We start from the raw sequence: 26,309 nt of genomic DNA, 5'->3' as shown, positions 1-26,309 counted from the left end.
TTTGCTCAGATTCATGTCCATTGAGTTGGTGATGCCGTCCAACCACCTCATCCTCTGCCACCCCCTTTCTGACCACCCTTGGGGGTGTTGTCTAGAAGTCTCCCTCCCTTCTTTGGAATGAGACAGGACACTCTCCCGGGAAATTCCAAGATCTGAGAAGCAGTGGATTCGATATTTCCAGAGTCCTTCCAGAAGTCCCAGCCATCCCGGGTCCTGTATACCTCAGACACCGTAGTCCTCTCCATTCACCCCTGTCCTCTCCTTCCTCAGACTCCAAGAAGGACCTGAAGCAGATCACCAACCACCTGCTTGACATGCTGGTCAGTAAGAAGGTGTCCGGCCAGGGCAGGGATCAGGCTCTGAACCTGCTCAACAAGAACGTCCCCAGGAAGGATCTCGCCATTCACGATAACTCCCGCACCATCTACGTGGTTGATAACGGTGAGGAGGTGGGAGGGCCGGGGGCACACGCCAGCCTTTCCAGTGGGCACCGGGGTACCAGGCAACAAGCAGAAGGCGGAAGGAGTGTGGCTCTTGTCTGGGAGAGGTCTTCATTCCCAACTGAAAAGCCAGGAAAAGACATTAGCATGTTAGGATCCTCCAGTGGACTGGTGAAGGTGTAGGTCCAGGTTCTGAATTCAGAGCCTGAACGCACACAACACAGTCAAAAACATCTGGGCAGAGTTTCTGACAAGTGAGGCAAATGCCAAAAAATCCAAACAAAACTCCACCAATGGGAGTAACATTTCTGAAGTCTCACACTGGCAAAATGCAGGCCTTCCAAAAGGGAGCAATGACTTCAGTGTACTTTATACAAAGACCAGTAACAGTGCTCCAGAAAACATCCATTAAATTTGTCAGCTCCAGGGCATGACCCCTGGAGATGCCCTAAGTCACTTTCGATTCTTCAGGAATCATCATACTTATGACTTTATGATCTGTTGTGATAAATTCTCCCGCAGGTATCATGACATTTAGACCATACCTTTTCTAAAATGTTCAGGCAAGCTTTTATCAGCTTGACCTTTATTCTGTTTTGATACAGCACTTCTCTTGTTTGGTTTTCGCAGATCTCAGCAAAGTTCATGCGCAGGTGCTTAGACTTGAATGTATTCCTCTAGTGCTTAAGCCTCCTCCACTCAACACTCCGCTCCCTCCCCGCCCCAGTTCTGGTCTTCTTTGCGGATATCACAAAGGCTGGGCGTTGACAATAGACTTCTCTCTGCACTAGGATCTAGGCTGAACAACACGGTTTATGGGATAGAGTGGGTGAGGAACAGTATCTGTTATTCTAGGCACCGAAATGAGTAGCATTTAGGTAAAAATAGCATAGACTTTAAAATCTAGGTGTCTGGTGAAAAGCTGCAATGTGGAAGTTGTTTGTTGTGAAAACTGGGCTGGGGGACTTGGGTAGGGGGAGTCATCAGGATATCAAGGCTGGATTGAGTTTCTGGGCTCAGGGAGGGGCAGACATGGACAAAGGGGAGGTCCAGGGTGTTCTAGCAGAAGAGAAATGAGATGCTCGAGATGAGGGCAGACTGAAGGGAAAGCTAAGAGATGAGGCTGGGTAGGTGGATCAGGTGCATGTGATGAAGGCTTTGGAGAGCCAGGCTGGGAGGTGGAGTTGGTTCATCAGACACCTTCCAGTGACTCTTCAGTCTTGCCAGTGCTTTTGTGTTGGTGTGCTAAAATACACAGCACAAAATTTACCAGGCACTTTTAATTGCCCCCGGCCCTGATCCAGAGTATCATGCCTCCCAAAGTTTACCTAGAATGTCCCCCCTCCCTCTTAACCTGTGCCACCGTAGGTCTGATCAGCCCCTAGCCACCACTACAACCTGGCTCTGAAATCAAGCTATTGTCCCCGAGGCAGTGTAGCCTCACAGTTAACATCGTGGTCTTTGAAATCAGACAGGGAGGGTCCCTGCTATGTCAGTTGCCAGCCTTGTGATCTTGAGCAAGTTACTTGACTTCTCCATGTCTTGGTTTTCTGCTCTGAACAATGGTAATAGAAATTTCTACTCACCAGTAGGGTCAATGTTAGGATTAAACGAGATAGCGTGTAGAAAGCTCTTGGCACAGTAAGATTACCTTATTGTAATCTTTATACATCTATCTTCTCTATTGTATTGTGAACTTTTTGGCATCAGGGTTGTCCTTTATTTTGGTAGCTAGCACCTCGTTTACTCATTCATTCTTTTATTCAACAAATATGTAATGGCTGAATTAGCCGGGTGGGTAGTAGGGAGCCCTTGGAGATTCTTCAACAGGAGAAGGGGTAATAACCATAATGGTGAATATCCTATATGCTGAATAATTAATAAATATTTAGTGTCATGATGTGTCTAGATCAGCACTAGGCTAATGTTTCCGTGCTTTATTTTGGTGAATCCTCAAACTCTATGAGGTAGGGTAGTATCATTCCCATTTTACAAAAAAAAAAGAAACGAATCCTGGGGAAAAGAGACTATAAAACAGTACTTCAGGAAGATTATACATCAACACACAGAACGTTAGCACTGGTCAGTCAGTTCAGTCGCTCAATCGTGTCTGACTCTTTGTGACCCCATGGACTGCAGCACGCCAGGCTTCCCGTCCATCACCAACTCCCGAGCTTGCTCAAACTCATGTCCATCGAGTCCGTGATGCCTTGTAGAGTCCTCTGAGCTCAACTAGTCTTGACTGTGTAAATGTGAAAATGAGGCCCACGACGGGAGTGAATGGCTCAGCTAGGGGCAGAGGCAGGTGTGGAGTCTGGGTCTCTAGGCTGCATCCCAGGGCCCTTCACGCTGGATGAGCTGCGCGCTGCCTAAAGGCGGGCTGCAGAGAGCTGGGCGAGGAGGGGCGTTTGTGAGAGCGGGGCCTGGCCGGCATCTTACACTTGCTGCCGTCTGTCCTGCAGGCCTAAGGAAGATCCTGAAGGTGGTGGGGCAGGTCCCAGATCTGCCGTCCTGCCTGCCACTGACCGACAACACCCGCATGCTGGCCTCGATCCTCATCAACAAGCTCTACGACGACCTGCGCTGTGACCCTGAGCGCGATCACTTCCGCAAGATCTGCGAGGAGTATATCACGTGAGTTTCCCGGAGGCTCGTGTAACCGAGTGGGGGTCTGGCTGCTTGCCTCTCCAAAGCCAATAAAGAGGCAAGGCTGGTGGGAAGGAAAGCTGGCTTTATTTCAGAGGCCGGCAACCCGGGGGTGGAGGGGAGGGCGGACTCCTGTCCAAAGGCTGACCTCTCCCCCGGCCCCCACCCCACTGACAGTCAGTGGGCAAGAATTTTTATAGATGGAGGGAGGGGCGCTACACACAGAAACGGCACAGTCAGCTCTGACAGTCGCCTTGAAATTGGTCATCAGTGGTCTGACCAGCATCATCTTGATTGTTTTCAGTCCATTTAGTCTTTAGTTCCAGGGTCGATTTGTTCTCATTTCTTTGAGGCCAGTTCTGAGAACTGTGGCACCATATATCATGGCCACAGTCCAGTCATCACATATTGACTTCTTCCACCTGGCCAGGGTTTCAGTATCTATAAGACAGCTCACAGGATATGGCTCAGAATTTTATCTATGACCTTTGAGGAGAAACTAAAGGCCCTTGGCTTTAGCTTAGTGACTAAACTATTATTATTTGGTCTCATTTGACTGTTTTCCTTTGTTTCTGCATTTTCCCACTTCTCTGATTAAATTTGTTGTTTGGCTAGTTTTTCCACAAACCAAAGACAGACTGAGGACATGGTGGGGAAGGACCATAGGGTCCTGCTCCATTTCAGTTTGGTCCTGTATTAGTCAAATTTAGCAGCTTAAAACAGAAGCATCATTTATTATCTCACAATAGGACAGCAATTTGGCAGAGGTTCAGCTGGGTGGTTCTGGCTTTACAGTTTACAAATTAGTCACATGTTGGCCTGGGCTACTGTCATCCGAAGGCTGGACCGGGGCTGGAAGACCTACCAAGATGCTGCGCTCATGTGGCCGGCACCTTGGTGCTCGCCCTTGGGTGGAAGCCATGGTTCTTCCCCGTGTGGATCTCTCCTCGTGGTAGCTGGCTGCTCTTTTCCTTTACTCTAGTAATCCTCAAGCTTGGAAATTATTTGGATTTCTGGGAGTCAGTAGTCTGGGTTGGGGCTCTGGAAGCTGCATGTTTTAAAAGCACTAGGTGAGTCTTGGGAGGGTGGAAACCCTGCCTTCACTCTGCTTTCCTTTCTGTATTCCAGGGGTTGGCAGACTTTTCCTGTAAAGGGCCAGAGAGTATGTTTAGGTTTTATGAAACATGTAGGTCTCTAACACAATGAAAAAAAAAAAAAAAAACTACTTTAAAATGTAAAAAACATTCTCAGCTTCCTGTATTTGGGTCCCAGCGAAGTTGGCTCAATCCCATAGTTTCTCCTGATCCCAATTTTGAGTCACTTTTAAGGCTCCTCAGGGCTTCTCAATGGTCTTTTTCTACCTCAGCTTCAGTGTTTGCAGCTAACTTGAGTCTTTCATGAAGGCCCAAACCGAGTTCCAGTAACTACCTCCCAGCCAGTTAAGTTTGGATAGAAGTTTGCCTGTGAATGCCGCCTCTGTGGACACCTGGCCCTGAAGTCAGGGGGCCACCACCTTCAACAAGTGAAGCCTGAGGCTGCCACCTCCCACCCCCATGGGGTGCTTTGTCGGGGTCCAGGGGCTGGGTGGAGGTTCAGATACCGGTTGGCATTGGTTTAAAGGACAGACCTCAACTCATCATTATTATTTTTTTAATTTATTTGTTTATGGCTTCGCTGGGCCTTCACTGCTGCGTGCGGGCTTTCTCTAGTTCCGGCAGGTGGGGGCTACTCTCTAGCTGTGATGCCTGGGCTTCTCGTTGCGGAGCACAGGCTCTAGGCCCGAGGGCTTCAGTAGTTGCAGCTCTCAGGCTCCAGAGCACCAGCTCGGTACTGTGGCACAGGGGCCACAGTCAGGAAAGGCTCTGGGTTCCCCAGCACCGAGAAGGGAGGTGAAGCACAGGGCACGGGTTGTCTGGGCTGGAGGGGCTCTCAGAGCTCCCAAAGCCAGCCCCTCTCCCCCAGATGGACCCACCCACTCGCCCAGCCAGAGGCAGATGTGGGACCGGAGCCCAGGCCTCTGACTCTTGCGCCGTGCTCTCCTTTCACTTGTACTCCTCTGCATTCGCACTGCGTAGGTCTGCCCTGATCCCCCACAACGAGCAAACCTGGGCAGATCTCGGATCAGGCGTCCTCAAACAGAGATCGTCCTGTAGAGTCGATGATAGTGGGTTTTGAAAGCAAGACAGAACCTGCCAGCTTTCCTGGTCCATCCCCTCCCCCTAACTCAACGGGGGAAAGGCTAGGACCAGACAGGGGGGCGACTGGGCCAGGCTGCATTGTGATTCAGCCACATCGGGGAGTCAGCTGGTGTGCCAGGCACCATGGTAGCCCTGTTGTGCTGGGGTGGCTGCTTTCCTGTCCCACCAGACACCCCAGCTTCTGGGAAGCCTGTTGGCTGACAGCTCTCGCCTGTCACCTTTCTTTGGGGGGGCTTGGTTCAGCAAAGGATAGCTATTCACCTTCCCAGGGCAACCAGCATCCCGTGGTTCGTCCCTCACTCCAACTTGGAACAAGTTTGAATGGTGTCTCAGCTCTGGAACTCTTTGCAAGCTGAGGCTTTGTCATGACTGCATCGCAGTTCAGCGCCTCCCTCCCTCCAGTCCTGATTTCTTCCCTTTTCCAACAGGTGTTGCACCCAAGATCGCTCCCTAACAAACGTCCTGAGTGTCAGTCCTCATCTGGGTGGGATTCTTGAGGAACACAACGCCTGGCACATCCACTATGTCATCTATCCTCATAACTCTGAGAAGTAGTAGTGCTGTCCTCAGTTTCCAAATCAAAAAGCTGAGGCTCAGAGAGGTTCAGTGACTTGCCTTAGGCCACACAGCATATGAATTGTGGATCTAGGATGCACAACCAAACCTGTCTGCCCCCAAATCTCCCACTCCTCTGACCACACTGGCCTTCTGTTTTAGGGGCACGTTTGACCCCCAGGACATGGACAAGAACGTGATTGCCATCCAGACGGTGTCGGGGATCCTGCAGGGCCCCTTTGACCTGGGCAATCAGCTGCTGGGACTGAAAGGTGTGATGGAGATGATGGTGGCGCTGTGCGGCTCGGAGCGTGAGACAGACCAGCTGGTGGCCGTGGAGGCCCTCATCCACGCCTCCACCAAGCTCAGCCGTGCCACCTTCATCATCACCAACGGTGTGTCGCTGCTCAAAGAGATCTACAAGACCACCAAAAATGAGAAGATCAAGATCCGCGCGCTGGTGGTGAGTGGGCTGGGTACCAGACACCGTACCAGGTACCAGGGATGCCGGAATGAATGGGATGTGGCCCCTGTCTTTGAGGAAACCAAGCTGTAGGCACCCAGATGCACCCACAGGCCTCTGCAGAGCAGAGTGATAAGCAGAAGACTGTGAGAATGTGGATTCAGGATGGGAGACTATGCTATATAATGACTGTCTCCTTTTTTTTTTTTTTACCATGGGGTATGCAGGATCTTAGTTCCCCCAACAGGGATCAAATGCCCCCTGCATTGGGAGCAGAGTCTTAACCACTGCATCACCAACAAGTCCCTGCTCGATGCCTTTGAACGACTCAAATGCTGATGAGCTTTTGTCCAGCAAGTACTTTCAGTGCAGATTCCAAAAATGCAGTTAGTTTCCTTACTTGGTTTCTATATAGCACAGTTAAACCTACTGCATTTTTTCCCATTTTCATTATATAGAAATTACTTTCATTGACCTTTTTCTTGTCAACAATTACAGTGAAGATTTGAGCCATTGATCTGTTTTTCTTTTTTGGTTTATATCAGTTTTTTAAAAAGCTGATTTTAGCTTCTACTATTATGAGTTTTCTCTTATGGAAGACAGACTTTTTTTTCCCCCAGCAAGAGTACAATTTTTCGTGGGTAAAAATCTGCACATCTGAATCTTCCCCCCACAAAGTGATTTCATGGTCAGCTTTTGTGCCATAAGTTTTATCTCTGAGGTTTCAGTTGTGTTAGTATTTGGGCTTCCCTACTGGTTCAGATAGTAAAGAATCTACCTGCAAGGCAGGAGACTCAGGTTAGATCCCTGGGTCAGGAATATCTCCTGGAGGAGGGAATGGCTACCCACTCCAGTATTCTTTTTTTTTTTTCTTTTCTTTTTATTATTTTTTTTTATTTATTAGTTGGAGGCCAATCACCCCACAATATTGTAGTGGTTCTTGTCATACACTGACATGAATCAGCCATGGAGTTACATGTATTCCCCATCCCGATCCCCCCTCCCACCTCCCTCTCCACCCGATCCCTCTGGGTCTTCCCAGTGCACCAGGTCCGAGCACTTGTCTCATGCATCCATTTGAATCAGTTCTAATGAGATGGATGAAACTGGAGCCCATTATACAGAGTGAAGTAAGCCAGAAAGATAAAGACCATTACAGTATACTAACACATATATATGGAATTTAGAAAGATGGTAATGATAACCCTATATGCAAAACAGAAAAAGAGACACAGGTGTATAGAACAGACTTTTGGACTCTGTGGGAGAAGGCAAGGGTGAGATGTTTCAAGAGAACAGCCACTCCAGTATTCTTGCCTGGAGAATTCCATAGACAGAGGAGCCTGGTGGGCTACAGTTCATGGAGTTGCAAAGAGTCAGACACAACTAAGTGACGAACACTTAGCTGATTTTTCAAAACGACATGACACGAAGCACCTATGGGGACAAAATAGTGGGCAGGGGACAAGGGGTGGAGTAAAAGCCTCCAGGTTTGTGGGCTTCCACCCTAGCCTGGAAGCCTCAGGGAAGGCATCTTGGGAGAGGTGACACCTGACCAGAATTCTGTTGGATGCAGAGAGGTATATCCAGAAAAAGCAAGTGGGCAGAGTGTTCCAGCCTCAGGGACGTGTTTGAGCAGGGCCTGGTCCCCAAGCCTGGTGTCTCTGATCCTACAAACCTCTCCTCCTCTTCAGGGACTCTGTAAGCTCGGCTCGGCAGGCGGCACAGATTACGCTCTCAGGCAGTTTGCTGAAGGCTCGACAGAGAAGCTAGCCAAACAGTGTCGCAAGTAAGGTTTTTCCCCAAGCCCACCATCTCCTCTCCAGGATGTGCCCTAGCGGACACCAGATCCTGAAAGGCCGCCCACCTGCCTGCTCCCCTGGATCACCTCGCTCTTGCCCCGAGCCCCGGGACCCTTCCCCAGTGCCTCCCCTCCCACAGGTGGCTGTGCAATGCATCCATAGACACCCGGACCCGGAAGTGGGCGGTGGAGGGCCTGGCCTACCTCACGCTGGATGCCGACGTGAAGGACGACTTTGTTCAGGACATTCCTGCCCTGCAGGCCATGTTCGAGCTGGCCAAGGCAAGTGTGGCCCTGACCTCTGGCCCTGGGATCTGCTGGATTCAGGCCCACGGGCTGTCCGCTGAGCCTGGGAAATTGGACATCCACCCATCCTCATCCTGACTCCACCCCCTTCTCATCACGTAAACCTGGGTTGGTCATTTCCTTCTGTCTGGTCCTCATCTTTCCTGACTGTGAAATGGACTCACAACTCCTCAGGCCTTCCAGGCAGTGGGAGGATGAACAAGATGATGGTAGTTTTTTCCTGGAACCCCCTCCGGGAGTGAGGTCTTGAGGGACCAAGAGGTCTTTTTTTGGGCCCCTTCTTTCCTTCCCAGCCCCTCCCAGATGCCTTTCTTCCTCTGTTGGGCCACCACCCGGCCCCCCCCCCCCCCCACCCCACCAATGCCTCTTTCTCACCACAAAAGGCAGAAGCGTGGGAGGGCGTTTCCATCAGAGGGTGTCCAGGTCCCGCCCCATCCCGCTGGGCTTTTGAAAGGAGCACAAAGCAATGGGAACACTCAGAGGACTTCCATGCATGCTCTGGGTGCTGTTGAGGGGGCGGGAGAAATTCCTGCCGCCCCCTGTGAGCGGAGCCAGTTCCTCTGCTTTGGTGCTTCACGGGCCACACCCCTCCCAGAGCAGCCTGCCTGCGAGGGAGCCTCTGGGAAGCAGTGGTTTGTTCTCAGGTTTCCTTTCTTCCTGTCTCCACCCGCCCACTCCTACCACCATCCACCACCTCCTGTCTCCAGACTCCCGACAAGACCATTCTGTACTCGGTGGCCACCACCCTGGTGAACTGCACCAACAGCTACGATGTCAAGGAGGTCATCCCCGAGCTGGTGCAGCTGGCCAAGTTCTCCAAGCAGCATGTGCCCGAGGAGCACCCCAAGGTGGGGATGAGGACGGCCGAGAGGGGGAGGGGCCTGTCCACCACCAGACAACCAGAGAGGTGGGACGGAAAGTCAGTGATATTCGGGTGTGTGTGTGTGTGTGTGTGTGTGCGCGCGCGCGCGCGCGCGCGTGTGTGAGAATTTGGCAGAAGATGCAGATAAAATGCAGGTTTGCTGGCTCTGATGGTAAAGACCCTGCAATACAGGAGACCCAGGTTTGATCCCCGGGTCTTAAAGATCCCCTGGAGAATGAAATGACAACCCACTCCAGTATTCTTGCCTGGAGAACTCCATGGACAGGGGAGCCTGGCGGGTTACAGCCCAAAGTGTTGCAAAGAGTCGGACACTGACTGAAGCGATGCAGCACACGTGCGCGCAGATAAATTGAAGAGGATCACGGTCAATTTCCCCCACTAGGTGGCGCTTGTGTTTTTTCTTAGTTTAAATGTTCCATTGAGGTGGAGGGGGAAACAATTTATAGTCTGAGAAACCAAATGGAGTCGCCGTGAATGTTTTGCAACTTATGTGGTTGATTTCATGGACACGAGACAGTTCGTTATAGTTCATGTTTTCAACATTCATACAAATTTTATTTTCTGGGATATCTGGATTTTGGTGTGTTGCATTAACTACCTGAGGCTTTTTATCCTGTGCTTAAAAAAAAAGTAATAATCAGAATGTATCTATCATCTTGTATCCAGTTTGGGGGAAATACTTCAGGTCTTTAGGCATGCAGAATCTTAGTTTCCTCAGCAGGGATCTAACCCAAACCCCCCTGCAGTGGAAGCTTGGAGTCTTAACCACCAGAAGTCCCACTGAATCATTTTTTAAAAATTAATTAATATTTATTTTTGGCTGCACTGGGTCTTTGTTGCTGTGCAAGGCTTTCTCTAGTTGTGGCGAGTGTGGGGCTACTCTTCATCGTGGTGCAGATTTCTCATTGCGGTGGCTTTTCTTGTGGAGCACAGGCTCTAGGCCAATCGGCTTTGGTAGTCGTGGCTCAGAGGTTTAGCTGCCTTTCAGCATATGGGGTCTTCCTGGGCCAGGGATCGAACTCATGCCCCCTGCATTGGCAGGCGGACTCTTAGCCACTGGACCACTAGGGAAGTCCCTGAATAATTTTTTCAAGCTGCATAGGATTTCATGCAGGCAAGGGCATATAGCTAGCATGTTCTGCCACTGTGAAGTTCAAATGTGGCTGCCAGAGACTGTCCACAACTGTCAGCAGTCTCTTCTCAGACACTTTTTGGTTTATCTGTAGAGAGTATTCAACCCTGAGGCTGACTCTGGGTTTCACTCAAAATCTAATCCATTGTTTTGTGGGTTTTATCTGCTCTCTCTCCCTTCTCACTCTGCCCCCAGGCATAGCCTAATGGAAAGCCAGCCTTTTGAAAGGAAAGGCTTCTAGTGTTTGGGATAATCTTCTTTATTCCAGGATTGATCTCCTTGCCACCTTTTCATCTTCCCAGGACAAGAAGGACTTTGTGGACATGCGAGTGAAGCGGCTTCTGAAGGCTGGCGTCACCTCGGCGCTGGTCTGCATGGTGAAAGCAGATAATGCCATCCTCACTGACCAGACCAAAGAGCTGCTGGCCAGGTGCGGCTGCAGTGGCCCGGAGCTGGGGTCTGAGGGGCCTGCAGGCAGGAGGCTGGGTGGGGACGTAGAGAGCGCCGGGGGAGTAAATGAGGGAGTGAGCCCCTGGGGTCTGGAGAGGAGGCTGAAGGGGATCAACACGGAAGAGCGACATGTCGGGGTGCGCCACCCCGGGTGCGAGTTTGCACTGGGAGGAAGGAGGCCACTGTCCGTTCTGGTGACCTGGTTCCCAGACCCTGACATGCCAGAGGGGAAAGGCACAGTTTCCGTACAGCCTGATGGGGAGGCAGACAGGCTCACAGTCACAGCGCAGCGGGTGCCGTGATGGGGGACAAACCACACAAGCAGTGGCAGCCCACTGGCCAGAGGGGAGGGCATGTAGGTGGGCAGCCAGGAAGGCCTCCTGGAAGATGTGACAACTCAAGGGAACCCTGGAGAAAGGAAGCTGCTCACATGCAGCGGAGGGAAGGGGTCCAGGCAGGGCGAATAGCACATGCAAAGACCCTGAGGATGGAGGGAGAAGGAATGAATGAGGTCACGGTTCTCCAGGAAGGTGTCTGGAGCGTGGAGTGCACAGGAGAGGGCAGTGCTAGATAAGACCAGAGAGGAAGGCAAGGGCCAGATCGTGGAGTTCCAGGGTCCCTCCAGGTGGAAGAATTTCTCCTGGGTGGTGGACTGTAGCTTGCTGGGTTCCTTCGTCCATGGAAATTTCCAGGCAAAAATACTGGAGTGGGTTGCCATTTCATTTTCCAGGGGATCTTCCCTGGGATCGAACCTGGGTCTCCTGCATTGCAGGCAGACTCTTTACCATCTGAGCCACCAGGGAAGCCTAGTGAGCCGTTTGGTATCCCCCTAAGCAGGCATGGGGCTACTTTTTGCAGCTGCCTTTGGCTCTCTTCTTCCCCAGCCACTCAGGTCCATGGCAGTATCTTCCCAAGGTTGGTTCTGGGGCAGGTGCACACTGGGAGTGCTTCCCAGGGTTTTACTGGGTCTCACGAGTTGGCCTGCTGATGCCCGGGAAGGGCGTGCTCACGTCCTGCATCCTTGCCCCCCAGGGTATTCCTGGCACTGTGCGACAGCCCAAAGGACCGAGGTACCATTGTGGCTCAAGGTGGTGGTAAGGTAATTGGGAGAAGGTTCTTGCCGTCCAAGAAGGTGCTCCCCTGGGGAGGAGCTCTCACGTGTGTGCTTGTGTCTCCGTGTGTGTGTGTGATGCATGTGTGTATCTGTGTGTATGTGTGTGTGCATGCTCTTTGCCTAGCCCAAGAATAATGCACTTCCTGCCCCAGCCTGACCTCTTGGAATGCGGTTATTCAGGAACCTCTGTTGTCTGTGCCTGAGTCTCTGATGTGTCACAGGATCTCCTGTGGAATCCCATTTATCCTCCTTGCTATTGGAAGGAAGCAGTGCAGACAGAGACCATGGGCTTTGCTCTGGGAGGCTTGTCCCTTTTCAGCTGCACAGCTTTGGGCAAATTACTTATCTCTCTGAGTCCTAGTTTCCTCTCTGTAAAACAAGGGAAAAAACATCACACAGTCAGACTGTAGAATGTCACAGGATTAGAGAAAATACACTTAAGGTGTTGGCTCGTGGGGGGTGCTCAGTGAATGGCTGCTGTTACAATTAGCTTTGACTTAGGTAAAAAGAAAAACTTCAGCATCTTGATTTTTCTAAAAGCCAAACAAATGCATATGGGTTGGGGAGAGTGCCTGCAGAGACCCCCATGTGCGCTGGGGACCAGGGGGAGTGGATCAGTGATTAAGAATTGAACTGTTTTCTGTAATGCTCAAGAGTTGACTCCATTGCTGAGTCTTCCTGAACTTCTGATGGAACAGACAGCGGCTGGACAGGGAGGCTGGGAAGAGACACTTCTGTATATGTGACCAAGGAGTGCCTCTGCCCTTTTCTTGCAGGCCCTGATTCCCCTGGCTTTGGAGGGCACAGACGTGGGCAAGGTGAAGGCAGCCCACGCCCTCGCAAAGATCGCCGCGGTCTCCAACCCAGACATCGCCTTCCCCGGGGAGCGGGTGGGTGGCCAGAGGTGGAGGGCGGGGAGGTGATGGGAGGAGTCTGCTCCAAGGGATCTTTCTTCTTGTCACCCTCTCCCTGGCTTGGGAGGGGGCATGGTGCCATCACAAAGGGCAATGAGTTGGAGGGGCATGGATTCCACCCCTGGCTCTGACAAACAGGCTGTTTCATCTGCAAAGTGAAGGAATTAACACCACCCCTCGGGATCATTGTGGAGGTGGAATCAGACAATGGGTGGGCAAGTGCATTGGAAATTCTAGAGCCAGGCACCTGTAAATGACTGGCGGAGGTGGTCTCCATCTGACGACTCCTCTACCCCTTCCTCATAGGTGTACGAGGTGGTGCGGCCCCTCGTGAGTCTCCTGAACACACAGCGGGACGGCCTCCAGAACTACGAGGCTCTCCTAGGCCTCACCAACCTGTCTGGGCGGAGTGACAAGCTCCGGTGAGTGGGTGGAGGGAACGGGTGGAGAGCCATGTCACGTGAAGTGTTGGTCTGTGGGCAACTGTGTGTCCACTCCTCTGAGGACAGGCTCGAAGGCCGTGGGTAGAAATGGCGGTGGGGGGGACGTGAGCTAGCACTTGGAAAGACTGCAGTGAAGGTGCAAAGCCAAAGGAGACTGGAAAGACACGTCCTTTGAAAGTAGTAAAAGAGATATCAGGTGGTTGAGGGCTGGGATAAAGTGTATTCCTCCTTGGAAGCAAGGGGATGATGGAATTGGGCTGAAATTCTTTAAGTGGCAGAAAACTCAACTCCAGTTGGTCTCAGCATAATGGGGAGTTTAATGATTCAGGATATTGGGAGTCATAATTAATGACTCATCTAGGATAATCCAGACTCAGGGGTGGCTTGAGGCAGGGGTTACAAAGCTGTCCCAGAATCCACTTCTCTCCTGCTCTCTTGTCTGTATTGTCTTAATTCTCAGACAGGCTTTTCCCCTTTCTCATGGTCACATGAGGGTTACTCCAGACCTCACATCATGGTTTCATCTCCAGCAGGAGAGAGAAAGACTTTCTCCAGTGATAATACAGGAGGATCGGCAGCTGGGTGACATGTTCATCTGAGATCCCACTGCTATGGCCAGGATGCTGTGCTATGTCGCTGGGGGCCCCTCCAGGGGTGGGATTGTTGTTGGTATTGTTCTAGTCACCAAGGTGTGTCCAACTCTTTTGAGACCTCGTGGACTATAACTTGCCAGGCTCCTCTGTTCATGAGCTTTCCTAGGCAAGAGTATTGGAGTGGGTTGCCATTTCCTTCTCCAGGGGCTCTTCCCGATCCAGGGATCGAACCTGCGTCTCCTGCACTGGCAGGCAGATTCTTCACCGCTGAGCCACCAGGGAAGCCCAGGGGTGGGATTATTGTCATCTAAACGATGCTGGGGTCACTCTTGCTGGGGTCACAAAGAGTTGGACACAAAGAGTTCAGAGCGACTGAACTGAACTGAAACTGTGCTGACTGAGGATGTTGGAGTGGCCCCTGGGTGGCTCAAAACCCCCAGTGGTCTTTACAGAGGACTCAGCAGACTCTCCTCCTCCACCCCTCACTCCCTAGGAAGAAGATCGTTAAGGAGAAGGCCTTGCCGGACATTGAGAACTACATGTTTGAGAACCATGACCAGCTGCGGCAGGCGGCCACGGAATGCATGTGCAACATGGTGGTGAACACGGAGGTGAGGGGCTCAGGATGGGCGTGATCAAGGTGTGGAAAGTGGGGCCTAGATGATAGTTCCCCTCCCCGAGGGACCCCAAGGCGAGTGTAATGCCCAAAGGATACAAAGGGAGATACGCACAGTGAAGCTGTGCTTTGATGCTAGCTGAAGCTTTGATCCCAAAGCTTGGGCAGGATTGGGGGCGGGGCGAGTCCCATGTCCCCAAGTTATTTACTAAATAATCTCATAGCAAAAGACGAGGCCAGGGTCTCTTAGAAGTCAAGAGAGGTTAGACCATTTGCAGCTGTTGAAGCGCCACACATATAAAAAAAAGGAGAAATGCAAAAACAGCTACAAGCAATTTTAGATTATGTCAAATGGTAACATTTAATGACAGATCACTGTTTCCATAGAAACCGCAATGCACTATAACAGTGTTCGTCACAGATTAATTATAGGATTTGTAAAAATAAAATGAATTCAGAAGGCATCAATGGCTGCACAGTCCAGTGGTAGGAGAAATCATCACCACGTGATGAACGAATGTCTCTTTTTTAACATCCTGGCAGAGCACTGCTGCGCTAGTAGGTTGAACCTCATCGGAGGTAACAACAGGGTTGAAATCTGAGGCCCTTTGTGGACGTGACAGCCAGACCAAGTGGCCCTCCTGGGTCCAAGTGTAGGGCCAAGTGTAGGGCCAAGTGTGAGGCCCACTTCATTCCCCCTTAATTTTTTTAACTTTTTTGGCTGTGTCCCATGGCATGTGGGATCATAGTTCCCCAAACAGGGACGGAACCCACACCCCCTGGGTTGGAAGTGTAGAGTCTTAGCCACTGGACTGCCAGGGAAGTCCCACCCCTCAATTCTTAATTCAAGTCTTCGATGCTCTCACAGTTAAAGGAGGAAAACTTGATCCATGAAAGCCTTTTAAAGTCAAAAGAAAGCTACCACGGTCCGCCAGGGAGCTGGTCTGAGGCTGGGCTGGAGGCCTGGCAGCCACATGGGAGAGGAGAGTGTGTCCAAAGACGGCAGAGGGGAGATAATGGGAGGGGGAGCAGCTTCCCCCCGGGGAGGACCAGCTGTCACAACAAACAACCAAATGAACCCTGGTCCTATCAGGACAGAAGTTCATTTCTCAGTTCAGTTCAGTTCAGCCGCTCAGTCGTGTCCGACTCTTTGCAGCCCCACGGACTGCAGCACGCCAGCCCTCCCTGTCCATCACCAACTCCTGGAGTTTACTCAAACTCATGCCCATTGAGTCGGTGATGCCATCCAACCGTCTCAGCCTCTGTTGTCCCCTTCTCTTCCTGCCTTCAATCTTTCCCAGCATCAAGGCCTTTTCCTATGAGTCAGTTCTTTGCATCAGGTGGTCAAAGTATTGGAGTTTCAGCTTTAGCATCAGTCCTTCCAATGAATATTCAGAACTGATTTCCATTAGGATGGACTGGTTGGATCTTCTTGCAGTCCAGCGGACTCTCAAGAGCCTTCTCCAACACCACAGTTCAGAAGCATCAATTCTTCAGTGCTCAGCTTTCTTCACAGTCCAACTCTCACATCCATACATGACTACTGGAAAAAACCATAGCTTTGACTATAAAAAACCATAGATGGACCTTTGTTGGCAAAGTAATGTCTGCTTTTTCATATGCTGTCTAGGTTGGTCATAGATTTTCTTCCAAGGAGCAAGCGTCTTTTAATTTCATGGCTGCAGTCACCATCTGCAGTGATTTTGGAGCCCAAGAAAATAAAGTCTCTCACTGTTTCCATTGTTTCCCCATCTATTTGCCATGAAGTGATCAGACCAGATGCCATATCTTAGTTTTCTGAATGTTGAGTTTTAAGCCAACTTTTTCACTCTCCTCTTTCACTTTCATCAAGAGACTCTTTAGTTCTTCTTCACTTTCTGCCATAAGGGTGGTGTCATCTGCATATCTGAGGTTATTGCTATTTCTCCCAGCAATCTCGATTCATTTCTCTCTCACATCATTTCTTGCTCACGTTGCAATCAGGTGGCTGACTTCCAAGCAATGACTTGGGGGTGCAGGTTTCGATCATCACCCTGCCCCTGTCCAAAAAAGAAAGGACTGTCTCCCCCTCTGCCCCTTAGGAGTGGTCTCCATTCAGATGGGAATGGGCAGACAGACCAGGGGACAGACCCCCCTAGCACTCTGCCGAGGTGGCCTAGAAGTGACACATCACTTCCCTTCATGTTCTATGACGAGAGCAAGATCATGGCCACAGTTAGTGCAAGAGGTGCGCGTGTAGTTCTTCCGGGGCAGAGGCTTCCCTGTCACACCTGTCCCTGTGAGGGGACTGTACTGAGCATCACTGCACTCTTACCTCTGAGGACCACTGGTCCAGCTTCAGGGAGATGCGGGTAAAGGTTTATAACCTGAGCAGCTGTGACCTTTGGCTCCTTTTAGCATTTCACTTCTAGGACACGTCACCCAGCAAAAATGCCCTTAAACTTAACCAACCAGGGTTTTCTGCAGAGCAGAGGGGCAGGAGAAGGGGGCCTTGGGAAGCCTCACCCTCCACCTGGTAAATGGTGCAGCAGCTCTTGACCACCATGTAAACTACCCAACTACCCAGAGATGCTCTTGCCAAGACTCTGTGCCTTCAGGGACCACAAAGGCATTCTATGGCAGACGCTGAAGGCCCATCTGTTGTGGGAGAAACATTCCAGTCTTCTCCAAAGGGAAGAGATGGGGCTTTACAGGCAACATCCACCCTTCAGGAGTCTGTACCTGCCCTTTCCCCAAGGGTGGAGAGCTGAATGTAAACAGAGGTGACAGCGAATGCTATGTAAGGAATTCCTTATTCTCTATAACCTGTAAACTGGAGGAGTCTGTAGTGTTTTCATCTAGCTAATCAGAGAAGACTTCCTGGAGGAGGTGTCAATGAGTGTGCTGCTCGAAGCAAAGCTCTGAGTGATCTTGGGTTAGAGAACATGGCTCCAGATGCGTCCTTCCCTCTCCAGGCTGGGCAGGTGGGGGCCTTTTCCTCTGAGCCGTGTACTTGCCCCCCATAGGTACAGGAGAGGTTCCTGGCCGATGGCAACGACCGGCTGAAGCTGGTGGTGCTGCTTTGTGGCGAGGATGACGACAAGGTGCAGAATGCGGCTGCGGGGGCCCTGGCCATGCTGACAGCAGCGCATAAGAAACTGTGCTTCAAGATGACTGAAGTGGTGAGAGCAGGCCCTGGGGAACCCCGCAGCCCCAGACCACGCTGCCCTGGATGACCCTCTGCGGGGGAGGCCGGCCCCCGTGGTACCCCTTCCCCGCCCCCTGGGTATCTGTTCCTACCCACAGAGGAGGGGAAGGTATATGCTGCAACCTCTACACTCCTTATGTGGACACCCCAAATGCGCAAACTCACTTTGGTGGTGCTCATAACTCATTATGCAAGGATAATAACAATAATAACAGCACTAACTACTGCCATGGGATCCCTAAGCTCCTCAAGAGAAGTGGGGATGTGGATGGGGTACCATAGGAGCTCACAGTTTGGCAAAGAGGCTCTTAGATGATGGCCAGGCCCTTTGTGGGACTGTGGCTGTTTCAGCAGGTGTAATGAGAGTGATACGGACATAGTCACAAACATAGGGGTGCAAAATGAAACTTTCCTTATTTCACCGAACCGAACTTAAGTTTGTGGGCCTCATAGTCACTGATGGTGAAAAAATGTGAACATCTCAATTCAAATGTATTAAAGCAAGTCTGCTTTACACAAATCCCCCCTGGGAGAAGAACCTCAGCAGAGTGGGAAGCACACAGAAATTATGGAGGTGCTGGGGATTGAACCCAGGGCCTCGTGCATGCTAAGCAGCAAGTCTGCTTTAAAGGCAGGCTCCTCGGTGCTTTGTGGCATCCTAGAGGGGTGGGATGGAGGGAGGAGGTGGGAGGGGGATTCAACAGGGACGGGACATATGAATACCTACTACCAATTCATGTTGCTGTGTGTCAAAAACCATCACAATATTGTTAAGTAATTATCCTCTAATTTTAAATATAAAAGAATAAAAGGCAAGCTCTTAGATAGCCAGCTCAAGGTGGGGGTGTGTATATGTGTGTGTGTGTTTTCTAAGTTCCATGGAGACTCATACTGTCCTGGCACCACGGGAGGGTCTCCTTCCTGAACATAGCTCATCCTCTTGGTCCCCGGCCTTCAGCCCTTTCCGTAAGGCAGGTTTCTCAAAACTGTAAGGTGTGTAAGAGTCAGCTGGAGGGCTGGTTAAAAAACTTTCCCCAGGATAATTCTGACTGTGTCGGTCAGAGGTGGGGTGCTTCCAGCCTGGGGACCACAGGCTGCTGCCCTAAAGCAGCGTCTCCCAGGGCACATGGGTTGGCAGAAGCAGGCGTTGTGCATGTACCCAGAGTTAGAATCTTCCTTTCTGAACACCCTCCATCCCCATTCCACTCAGGCATGCAGCAGGCCTGTCTCTCTGCTCCTCGTGATGCTTAAAAATTAAGTGGATGGGTGGATGTTTATTCTGTACTATTTCCAGATGTGTGACTGTAGCTAAGTTACTTCCTCACCCTCAACCTCAATCCCTCCACTTACAAAATGAAAAGGACTGGATTATTTCAAGTCTCTTCTAATTCTCCAGCTCCTGCCCTGGTAAGAAGATGGGCATTATCCAGCTAGTTCTAAGAGGCCCAGCTGGGCATATGCTGAGTCCATAGAGATAATCAGATATGCACTTGCCCTTTCAAAGCTCAGAATCTGGGCTTGGCCAATGCCTTCTGTTTATCTTGTCCAGAATCTCCCTTCTCCGTCCCCTCCACTGATTCCTCCAATCTGTCTTTATCCTCCTCCCTGCCTCCAGACAACTCAGTGGTTGGAGATTCTACAGCGGCTTTGCTTGCATGACCGGCTGTCAGTTCAACACCGGGGCCTGGTCATTGCCTACAACCTGCTGGCGGCTGATGCTGAGTTGGCCAAGAAGCTGGTGGAGAGTGAGCTGCTGGAGATCCTGACAGTGGTGGGCAAGCAAGAGCCGGATGAGAAGCGGGCAGCGGTGGTTCAGACAGCTCGGGAATGTCTCATCAAATGCATGGATTATGGCTTCATTAAACCAGTGTCTTAGACAGGGGCCCAGAGGGAGGCTGGGGCTGCTCCTGTAACTGTGCAGAGTTCTGGGCTGAGAGCTCTTGGGGTGTCAGTTCCATTAGGGATCATTGCAGCCACAGTGAGGTGTCCATGTAAAAGAAGGACTGTGGATTGTCCCCTGAGTTGCGCATCTTCCCTTTTGTTCTAGGAGAGTTTGCATATTTCATTAGCTCTCTTGCTCCTTAACATCTGTCAAGTTCCAGAAATTCCTAGAATAATTTTCATCTGTGATTAGGAAGACAGGTTGGATAATTTTTTCTGTACCCATTCCAAAGGCCAGGATAATGGGCTGGAGTTCTCTACATTTTGGAAAATGAATTGTGTGGTGAAGTAGGAGCTAGCAGGTCCTACTTTAAATATGTAAAGTAGTGTGACTGTAAAGGTAGCTGGTGCACCTGGATGTTGATCTGGTTTTTATATCCTGTCTCCCCTGATGTTTGAATATGGCTGCCTAGAACTGCATGTTTCAGCGGCACTGCCCGTCCCAGACCCATGCGCATTCCTATGATGGAAATATAGCTGATGTTCAATAGTCTGACATGACTTTTGCATTTGCTTGGGGAAATCTTCTAAGCAAGATGGATGTGATGAATATAAATAAGATCAACTCAAAGTACTTCAAGTGAAAAAAAATTTCATTGGTTCATATATTTTGTCAAGGCAGGGAAAGATCTGACATTGTTAGAACTAGGGTTCAAATATTGTCATCTGTATTCTTTTTTTTTCTGTGTGAGGGTGTCTTTCCATCTCTCATCCCCCACATTGTGATTTTTATTTCCTCTGGGTTAGGCTTAATTTCTGGCAAGCTCTTAACATGTGGTGAGATATTCCCCAGAAGCTCCAGATTTCCGTATATATATATTTTTTTCCCATGACTTGTGGGGTCTTAGTTCCTTGACCAAGGTTTGAACCTAGGTCCTTGGCAGTGAAAGCACAGAGTCCTAACCACTGGACCGCCAGGGAATTCCCACACAGTTGTTATAGTTCATAATTATGCAAGAGAAGAGAAAGGATCATTCTCAGTGACCCAGCAAAATTCCCAGAGACAACTCTGGTATGTCTAGCATGCATCACATTTCCATACAGCACATTAACAGAATGAGGGAAAAAAAATGATTATTGTAATAGATGCAGGGAAAACACTGGATAAAATTAAACAACTCATGATAAAAATTTCAGTAAACTAAAATTAGGAAACTCCTTTAGTCTGATAAAGATTATCTGCATAAAAGCTACAGTTCAAATGATATTTAATAATCAACCTGAGATTAAGAATGAGATAATACTTGCTATTACCGATTCCATTAGGCTTTGTACTGGAGGTTAAACTAGTACAATAAGGAAAGGAAATGAAAAGCATAAAGACTGAAAATCAAGAAATGAACCTTTCAAATTAATCATGCAACAGGTCTGTACATGTATATGTGTATATGTATATGGGAAAAGTCTACAGATAAACTCAAATAATAAGTGAATTTAGATACAAGGTCAGTTTACAAAAATCGATTGTATTTCTGTATACCTGTAATGACTAGGAAATTTAAATGTAAAAGATGATGCCATTTACAATTACATAAACCACATCAAATACCTAGGAATAAATCGTGTGAAAGATGTTGAAAGGCTCTACATAGAAAACTATAAAATATTATTTAGAGAAATAAAAGAAAACCTGCATAAGTGACAGACATTACCACATTCATGGACTGGATGACTCAACATTACATTGGAGATGCAAATTCTTTACAGATTGACATAAAGATTCCACTAAATGCTAATCTAACCTGAGCCTTTGGGGGACAGAGATTGATAAATTGTTTCTCAAGTGTATATGAAGGACTTCCCTGGCAGGCCCATGGTTGAGACTCCTTGCTTCCACTGCAGAGGGCGCAAGTTCAATCTCTGGTGAGGGAACCAAGATCCTGCATGCCCCGTGGAGGGCCAGAAAGTTAAATAAATAAATAAAGTGGATATGAAAGTGCAAATAGTCGAGAATAGTAATGCCTATCTATCTAGAAGAAGAATAAAATTGGAGTAAACTTTGTGAACAGGCATGTCATAAAAGAGGCCAATAAGTATATGAAAAGATGCTCAATCTCGCTAGTCATCAGGGAAATGGAAAATGAAAGTATTATAAGATGCCATTCTAGAATGGTTAATATTGAAAATACTGCCAAATCAAGTGCTGGTGAGAATGTGGAGTCACTGGACCTCTTACACACTGCAGGTGGGAATTTCAATTACTACAGCTGCTTAAGAAAATGTATTTGGCAGTATCCCCTGAAAGAGCCAGCAACTCTTTTGAGTACAGAGTCAACAGAAATAGATATTTATGTGCACTAAAAGGCATGTATACAACAAAAGGGAATATTTCAATCACAGCTCCCAAGTGGAAATAATCCTAATGTCCATAGAACATGGGTAAACTGTTCCATCCTCATACAAGAGAAGATGACACACCAATTTAAATGAATAAACTACAGCTACACACAATAAGGAGGTCGCTTACATAATACTTCGTGAAAGGCGCTGGCTTAACACCATGTACTGTATGGTGAATGATTCCATTTGTAATAGGTTCAAAACCAGGCAAACTGGCTTATGGTATTCAAAGTTAGGATACTATTTACAGTACTTGTAGGGAAGAGGTAGTGGAGAGTGATGGAGAAGGCCTCTAAGAGGGAGTCTAATTTTTGGTCTTGATGGGTCCACTTTTATCAAGCTTATGATTTGTGCACTTTTCTGTATGTTCTTTCATTCCTCGGTGGTTCAGATGGTAAAGACTCCATCTGCATTGAGGAAGACCTGGGTTCGATCCTTGGGTTGGGAAGATCCCCTGGAGATGGGAACGGCTACCCACTCCAGTATTCTGGCCTGGAGAATTCCACAGACTATACAGTCCATGGGCTCACAAAGAGTCGGACACGACTGAGCAGCTTTCACTTCAAAAAGTGAATAATGTTTTTCTCTTGAGTGTGAGGATTACATAGAAGAATTGATCTCAAGCCCCTGGTGCATATTATACAACTACTCAATATTAGTTAGTTCCCTTCATTTCATCTGATGAATATTCCCTGTTCCTTAGGGTAGAGCGCCCCAGTTGACAGATATGTACTTCAACAGGTCACTTAAGGGAATGGGGGACTGGTGAGCAAGCGAGGTCATATTTGCAAATTCACTCAAGGAATGGCAGCCACCTGGCCTCAGTGTGTTTAGGAAATGTAAGGGTTCTGGGCAGGAGAGCTAGCAGTGGTGAAATGGAGAAGCATCTGTTCACCGAGGTTCCAAGGCAGAGTGGCCACAGGGCCACAGAAGCAGGAGCTGGAGCTGGAGCTGGGATTGCGCTCCGTGACACCAGAACCCTACCGTACTGCTTACTTTCCCAGAAGTGCAGGTTCCCATGACCTCCTTCTGCAGCCTTGTTGGGCCTGTCACCTCCTTCTGTGTGATTCTGCCAAAAGGCAATTTGGCAGTGATCTTTGAGGTTCTGAGGTCTGTGGGTTTCCCTCTTACTGCTGAAGTTCAAAACCCAAGCCACTGAAACATCAGGGTAATAGATTTCCTCCTGATTCATAAAACCTTTCATAAAATGTCTCATGTTTTATGAAAGGTTTTAGTGCAAACAGCCACACTACTAGTCAAGGTTCTGGGATCCAATCTAGGTAAGTGAGTTCTGGGTCTTGGGGAGAAATAAAGTGAATACTGCTCAGTCGTGTCCGACTCTATGCAACCCCATGTGCTTATACGGTAGGTCCAGGCTGTTTATCTATTTTAGATATAGAAAATGAAAGTGCAAGTAGCTCAGTCATGTCCCACTCTTTGCGACCCCAAGCTTGGTGGTGGATTTTCAAGAGGGACTAAAGGGAAGAAGTCAGAAGGTCATGGGAACTATGCTCTTTGGGTGGGTGGGTAGGTGTTCTGGGATTTGTATCACAGGTACTTTAAAAGAAACAGAACAGCTACCAACTCTGTAGGGGCTTCCCAGGTTCCTTTCCACCTGCAAATACAGGAGACTCAGGTTCAATCTCTGGGTTGGGAAGATTCCCTGGAGAAGGAAATAGCAACACTCCAGTGTTCTTGCCTGGAAAATCCCATGGACAGAGGAGCCTGGTGCGACCCCTTGGACTATACAGTCCACGGAATTCTCTAGGCCAGAATACTGGAGTGGGTAGCCTTTCCTTTCTCCAGGGGATCTTCCTGACCCAGGGATTGAACCCAGGTCTCCCACATTGCAGGGAAACCCAATGTTTCCAATATTTGAGGGAAGCCCAAGAATACTGGAGTGGGTAGCCTATCCCTTCCAGACCCAGGAATTGAACTGGGGTCTCCTGTATTGCAGGTGTATTCTTTACCAACTGAGCTCTGAGGGAAGCCCAAGGGTGGAAACAGGCTCCTGAAGTCATTTTACAGCGGGCTGTGTTCCAAATGACTGCCTGTGAGCTTCTGTCTTTGAAGTCTTTGAAGATACCAGCATTGGATGGGGTGGGCAGGTGGAGATTTCTTCTCCCATTTACTCATGGTAGGAGTCGGGGCTAGAAAATGAATCTCTAGGGCAGAGTCTGTGTCAGGGTGCAAGGGGTGTGCTTAAAAGTGGGTTGAGCATGTTCCCTGGGGTCTGGGAAGGGCAAGCATTAGACGTAGCTCAGGGATTATTGGATTGCTTCTCCGAGGAGTTGGTGGTTGTTGTTTAGTCACTGAGTCATGTCCCGACTCTTTTTGTGACCCTGTGAACTGTAGCCCACCTGGCTCCTCTGTCCATTGGATTTCCCAGGCAAGAATACTGGAGCGGGTTGCTATTTCCTTCTCCAGGGGATCTTCCCGATCCAGGGATCAAACCCGAGTCTCCTGCATTGGCAGGTGGAGAGACACCTGGAAAGCCCCTACAGAGTTGGTAGCTGTTCTGTTTCTTTTAAAGTACCTGTGATACAAATCCCGGAACACCTACCCACCCACCCAAAGAGCATAGTTCCCTTGACATTCTGACTTCTTCCTTTTAGTCCCTCTTGAAAATCCACCACCAAGCTTGGGGACTTCACCCCAATGAAATTCTAAGTGTCATCAGGTTTTTGCGTAAGATTCTTGTTGTGGTGTGGGTCCTGTGACTGGTGGATGACTCATATAGCCATCTGTGGTTACCAGTTACACTGGGGTTGTAACCCCATTTTTGCTTTCTGTACAACAAAGTTTTGTAAGCATACTCTTATTTTAAAAAAAAGTAACAGAGATCATGGGAAAGGATGAAGGAGCTCGCTGTCACCTTCAGGGGGCAGTGCAGGGTGCATGCTGGCCAGCTCAAGGGGAACCAAGCCCCTGGTTTCTTGGGGATGGTGAGAGAGTTCCAGGTATCACACCAGCAGGGAAGGTCAGCAGTGCTTCCTGGGTAAGCAGTGTTCATTTAAATGAAACATAAAGTCTCAGACTCTTAAGAAACTTAGCAGAAGCACAAGTTTTATTATCTCCATGCATGTGGGAAACAGGGAAAAGCTTATCCTCCTGGCTTGAAAAAGCAGATTTGTAAGTGCGTATTCCTTCCAGGAAAAAGGTGTCAGTTTAAATGTTATCTGAGCTGGACATCATTTAGTTAAAAAAAAACCCATCAGACTTTTTAGCAGTTTGTGATAATTTTCATTGGAGATGCCAACAGTCTCCGAATTCCAGGGGTCTATACAATTCCCCTTTGTCAGAATAGCATTTAGAAAGACAGCTTTCTGAGTCATATCTGCTTTTTATGCAGATATGACTGCATAAGGTACAGGAGGTCTTCCCTGGTGGCTGAGATGGTAAAGAATCCACCGGCAGTGCAGGAGACCTGGGTTCTGAGTTGGGAAGATCCCCTGGAGAAGGGAACGGCTACCCACACCAGTATTCTGGCCTGTAGAATTTCATGGACAGAGGAGCCTGGCAGGCTACAGTCCATGGGGTCACAAAGAGTCAGACACGACTGAGCAACTTTCACTTTCACTTTAAGGGACAAGAAGATATTATCTGTTTATCTTGCTGAATTTTTATTCTCCACCCAGTTCTGTAATTTTCCGAACCAAGCACTGTAGCTTCACTAATTGCTTTGGAGAAAGTGAATGCTAGACTCCAAAACTCAAAACTTCCAGCGTGCAGGGAGAGGTCAGGATGGGGTTTTTATTATTATTTGACTGTAGATTCTGCAGTGTTTTATATTCACAGGAGTGCCAAGAATCTGGGACTATTAAACACAGATTGTATCAGAGGCCCAGGATATATAGGGGGAAAGTTCCAAAACAGGAGACAAACACATTGTCTTAATACTTTCCAGATAATTGGAAAGAATTTTTTTTATAAAATTAAAAGATCAAAGTTGCCCAAGCACTTGGTACTGAAAGCCAAATAGTTCTACAAGGCTTATGATAAAATCAGTAGTCTCCTGTCCCACCCCTCTTCCTGCTCCTAGAAGTGATCACTTTGATGTTTCTTTTGGATACACTTTTCTGTAGGTGCAGTTTTGAGTTTCAAATGGGTATTATCTATTTACTTCCTGAAGACTTAGTTCAATTACACTCCCTCCCTGTCTTCCCTTCCCCATACCCTGCCAGTGTGCTTTTATCACCATTTTGGATTAGAACAATCTTCAGCATGTACCTTATTTTGACTCTTTTCACAGCTGTGCTAGGTGATATATTATGTGTACATTTCATT

General features: G+C 48.8%; 1 protein-coding gene across 1 annotated transcript in view; it reads left to right on the top strand.

Moving 5' to 3' along the window:
- UNC45B (unc-45 myosin chaperone B) overlaps positions 1-20,175 on the top strand; it is a 31,305-nt gene extending 11,130 nt beyond the window's left edge. The window contains exons 8-20 of the mRNA XM_020902307.2: positions 271-441; positions 2,903-3,074; positions 6,002-6,302; positions 7,997-8,091; positions 8,244-8,385; positions 9,117-9,257; positions 10,727-10,854; positions 11,907-11,973; positions 12,765-12,878; positions 13,209-13,324; positions 14,432-14,549; positions 17,560-17,715; positions 19,357-20,175. Coding sequence (XP_020757966.2) covers positions 271-441; positions 2,903-3,074; positions 6,002-6,302; positions 7,997-8,091; positions 8,244-8,385; positions 9,117-9,257; positions 10,727-10,854; positions 11,907-11,973; positions 12,765-12,878; positions 13,209-13,324; positions 14,432-14,549; positions 17,560-17,715; positions 19,357-19,617 — 1,982 coding nt within the window. The 3' untranslated portion in view covers positions 19,618-20,175. The remainder of the gene's footprint in view (positions 1-270; positions 442-2,902; positions 3,075-6,001; positions 6,303-7,996; positions 8,092-8,243; positions 8,386-9,116; positions 9,258-10,726; positions 10,855-11,906; positions 11,974-12,764; positions 12,879-13,208; positions 13,325-14,431; positions 14,550-17,559; positions 17,716-19,356) is intronic.
- Positions 20,176-26,309: the final 6,134 nt, after the last annotated feature.

The sequence above is a fragment of the Odocoileus virginianus genome, chromosome 17, assembly GCF_023699985.2.
Source record: "Odocoileus virginianus isolate 20LAN1187 ecotype Illinois chromosome 17, Ovbor_1.2, whole genome shotgun sequence".
NCBI classification, from domain to species: domain Eukaryota; kingdom Metazoa; phylum Chordata; class Mammalia; order Artiodactyla; family Cervidae; genus Odocoileus; species Odocoileus virginianus.
This window is presented reverse-complemented; position numbering and strand designations above follow the sequence as displayed.